General features: G+C 41.2%; 1 protein-coding gene across 1 annotated transcript in view; it reads left to right on the forward strand.

Moving 5' to 3' along the window:
• Nucleotides 1-4787, forward strand: part of LOC118329859 — a 16585-nt gene that overhangs the window by 8315 nt on the left and 3483 nt on the right. Inside the window, exon 3 of the mRNA XM_035664186.1 lies at nucleotides 1-4772. Coding sequence (XP_035520079.1) covers nucleotides 1-4772 — 4772 coding nt within the window. The remainder of the gene's footprint in view (nucleotides 4773-4787) is intronic.

The following is a 4787-nucleotide window of genomic DNA, read 5'->3' on the forward strand; positions in this document are numbered from 1 at the left end:
AGCAACAAGCTAAAGCAGAACAAGAGAAGACTAAGATTGTTGAGGGTGATTTAATTCAAGCAGTTCAAGTAATTGCAGAGCCCCCTACAACACAGATGAGTAAAGCCAAAGAGGAAGAAGTTGAAGAAAGAAAGGCAGAGCAAGCAAAGTTGAACAAAACCAAAGTGGAGCTTGCCAAAGCAGAGCTGACAAAAACAGACAACATGCAGGAATGGTCAGCTAAACCAACAGCAAAACTAACACTGACACAACAGGTCAAAAGTGAGCCAGATAGAGTTGAGCAAGTTAAGACAGAGTTAGCTAAAACTAAAGCTGAATTGGCTAAAATAAAGGAGAAAATGAGAGGAGAGCAAAAAGTCAGAAATACAAATCTCACAAAAGAAGATGGGATTAAGAAAGATGTTCCTTTAAAGGTAAATATCAGTAAAAATGAAGAGTACAAAAATCAGGACCAGGCAACACAAATGCATCAACAAAGTACAGATCAAACTATTAAAGGGACTTCTGAGTATAATTATCTTAGAGAGAAATATGGTTTTACTGATACAACTTCAACAAACAGAAACATACTTTCAACTATAGGAAATTATTCTACAAATGATGCCAATGAAACACCTGGTTTATGTCTCGATAAAGTTGAGACAAGAGATAGTAATGAGAAATCAAAAGACAAACATAGTCCTACAAGTAGATTTGCAACAGCTAACACGGAAAATAATGAGGAAATAGGCAGTATTAAATCCAGTGAGGTGGCAGAAGGTCATTATGTTTACAGTGAGTCATCCAAAGAATTCAAATTATCTGGTGCTGATTATTTACCCACCAGTACAGGTAGAGCAAATACTGACACTGCTACTGATAAAGTAAGGGATGACTGTGTTGAAAAGTCAGAAAAATGTGACCGTCTGAAACACACTGATGTTTCACAACAAAGAGATCCTGATTTGGCTAAACCACCTCCACTTGAAAGAAAACCCAAGTCAACTGAGCACAGTGCAGGTTCAGGTAAAGATCCACATTTTAACCCTCCCAGAGCACTGTCCCATAAAGAGAGAGCTCAGACCAAGCAAGAGATTTTGACTTCCAAGATAAAGGCTCATGCTGAAAAGGAGATTTCAGCCATTAAAGAAAAGGGTTTTGCTATACGAGATGGGTTTACATCCAAAATGTCTACCAAGCAACTAGCAGGTAGTCAGACCATTAACATACGACAGAAGCCACCATCACAAGAAGTGCATAAAAAACATGAAAGCACAATGTCTAGTAATAATACACCGAAGCACCAGATGAAGCCTTCAGGAATACAAACAGAACCAATCAAGTCTGTTTCACCTCCCAGCACTGCTTCAATACCAGTTAAGTCTACAGCATCCACCAGTCAGTTAGTAGACCATTCACAGAAACAAGTTCCCAAAGAACCCACGAAGAGCAGTACCAATGTGCCGAAACTACCCAGAGAAGCAAAACAGACAGAAAGTTATACCATGAGCACAGATGAGGGTTTGCTAGAAAATCTAAAGAATGAGAATCAGTCTGGAATTAAGTCACCAATGCAACATAAAGAGCAGACACCCAAGAACAAGCAAGAAAAACCGGAATCAGAACATGGAGAAAAATCCGGAAAACAGAAAGAGGGACTTCAAGACAATCCTGCCGCAAACTCTGACCATCTCAACAAGAAAAAAGCGGATCCATCGCAAGTTACAGCTCAGGTCGAAGCTGAAATCTCCAAACCTATGACGACAGAAAGGGCTGAGATTAAACATGAAGCTGTTCGTGAGGACTCAGCATCTTCACTAAATCTCGTCTTTGCTCAGAACGATACAACAGTGGCTGACGACAGCTTGCAGATTACAGGAATAATGGTTATTGTACGAGAAAGAAACCCATCTGTGAACGATGGTCAGAAGAATAACGACACTCAAGAACAAATTAATGCAAAAGTGAAAGAGTGCAGTAATTCAGAGCTAGATACATGTAATCTCAGCTCAGATCTAGAATTAAGTGAAGCAAATAAATCTTCAAAGGAAGTAAAAGGAGTAAAGGTAAAGGACAAAGTTGTACAGGACACTCCTACAGTGAAGAAAGATCAAACTAAAGTTGGTATGAATAATCATCCTGAAAACATGCAAGAAACTTCAACCCTAGATATAGGACAGAACAATGTGTCAGAGACTGTCACTGTGAAAAGAACTAATCTCCAACAGCCGAGTCTCTCTACAAATGCAAGACCCCAGAGAGAAACACAACTCCAGGAACCCCAGGCTGAAAAGGGTGTGCACTCCACTGTCACTGTACCTGCTAAAAATAAAGTGTCGGCTGAAACTCAACCCCTTCTCTACAAACAGGACACGATGGCAAGAGAAACCAAAGACTATACAAATAAAACACCAAAAGAGAACTCAACAAAGGGCATAAAGAAAGATGACGTTAAGAGTAACACCGAAGAGAAAAGCGCACCAAAAAGGCAAACAGCACATATCAATGAGAGCTTCATGGCTAAAATGGTGAACACTGGAATTGACCACACGAGTAGTTCCAACAGAGCTGATGCTGAAAATCTGATAAAACACGATCCCCACCTACCAGTGAAAGAAGATACGACAACAGCCATAAATCCTTCCAAAAGCAAGAACATCGATGGTCAGAATGCACCCCTACCGGAGGAAAAGAGACATGACTCTCCATTGCCAAAACAAGTCAACAAAACTAGTCCTAACCAATTCATTGAGAATCAAAACAGGCATGATTCTCCAAAACATCCGCATAAATTGACACTCATTGGAGAAAATAATCAATTGGATGACAATGTCCATATAGGCAGCATTGCCATCAGAGTTGTGCCAGCAGAAGCTGAGAAGAACAACCTGAAAATGGCGGGAAGACATCCTGTTACAACTGTCCCTTCTGGTGCCATTGCCGATAATGAACACAAACTAGTTGCAACACATAGTCGTGAAGAAAAAGTGAACACTGAAGATGGAAAGCCTGAAAAAGTAAATAAAAGTGGGAAATCAGTGGATGAATCAAAGATACAACAAATGGTGGGAGATTACTTTCAAGTGCAAGGGGTTGAAGAAACAAATATTGACCCACAAAATAGTGCAAATATTGGAGATACGTCAGATGCTGTTTTAAAAGGAGGGGAACTTCCAGTATTACAACCAAACAAGGCAGTTATCAGCAAGGAATTGTGCAATGAAGGAAAAGTGTTTACATTGGATCAAAGTAAAATGAAAACAATGGAAACAAGTTCAGGAAGCGTTCAAGATGAGAACATGAAAAGGGAAAGCAGGGAAACAAAAGATAATCTGGCTTCAAAACAGAGTGATCGTCCCACAGAGAGACAGACTAATAAAAATGTGAAGACAGAGGCAGGTCAAGCTATTCATAACAGAAAACAGCACACAGAGAACCAGTCCAGTTTCACAGCAAGGGAAAGACAGACCTCAATAAATTCACATCCAACAAGGGAAAATACAGTTAAAGAAAAACCTGAAGTTAAACCAAAGCCAAAAGAAAGGGCATCCACAATACCTGAGATATCAGCAATTGCAGATTATGCAAGGTTAAAAGTAATTGTTTCAGAAGACCGGGCAAACACCGTTGAGGAGTTCCCACCCAACAAAAAGGAAGGATTCTTTCCACTAATACAGACTCGTCATAGCAGGCGTCCAGTGTTCACTGCTGACCCACAAGACCTCTCTGTGAAAGAGAAAAGTTTGCCAAATAAGACAGAGGTCAGCTCCAAAGTGAACAAAGAGCCCAAACCCTTAGTATTTCCCATTACAGAAAAAGAACATCAAAGGACTGGGATGTTCAAATTGGGAGACAAAGAAAGACAAGAGAAAATGCTTTTAGATGCCAAAGCCAGTGAAGATGTACTGGACACTGGGGCAAAACATACACAACATACAGTTACAGGTACAGGTGTACAGGTAGCTGGAACTGATACCCAAAGAGTTTGTCCAGTAGATCAACATCAGCCAAACAATCCTCCCATGCACGCAACAACCTCATCTTCTACAGTCAACAGGTCAAGAAACACTTCTGTATCACAACACCTAAAGCCACTGGATAGTTCACATGAAAAACCTGAAGAATTATCTCCTAAAGATGAAAGAATACCATATTTGGATAAAAACTCTCATCCACCATCCACCTTGGGGCAGGTGTACAACATAGAGGAACGCAAACAAACTGCAAAGATTGGGGAAGCGAGGACAGAAAAACTGAGACAAGAAATGCTTGCAACTCAGCATGAAGAAACCACAGCGAAGCAGAGCAGAGCTTCTGGGACAGAAGTGGAGAAAAGAGCAGAAGACATGAAAATAAAACACATTATAGAGGAGAGTAGAGCTTCTCTGGCTGAAGAAGAGAGGAGAGCCGCTCGGAGAGAAGAGGAGAGGAGAGCAAGAGAGCGGGAGGACATAGCTGTTAGGATCAAGGAGAGGCGTGAAAAACAGAGAGAAGCAGAGCGAAGAGCAGAGGAAGAAAGAAAAGCAAAACAGGCAGAGGAAGAGAGAGCTGCTCAAAAAGAAGAAGAGATGAGAGCAAAGCAAAGAGAAGAAGAAAGGAGAGTGAAAGAAATGGAGGAGAAGAGGAGAATAAAGATTGAGGAGGAGAAGAGGGTGAAACTGAGAGAGGAGGAAGAGCATATGAAAGAGAATGAGGAGAGGAGGAGGGCGAAACAGCAAGAGGAGGAGAGAGCAGCTCAAGAGGAGCAGCAAAGGAGAGCTGCACTGGAGGAGCAGCAGAGGAGAGCTCATGAGGAGCAGCAAAGGAGA

Source organism: Morone saxatilis, unplaced genomic scaffold, assembly GCF_004916995.1.
Source record: "Morone saxatilis isolate NCDOM2014 unplaced genomic scaffold, NCSU_SB_2.0 Contig19, whole genome shotgun sequence".
NCBI lineage: Eukaryota > Metazoa > Chordata > Actinopteri > Moronidae > Morone > Morone saxatilis.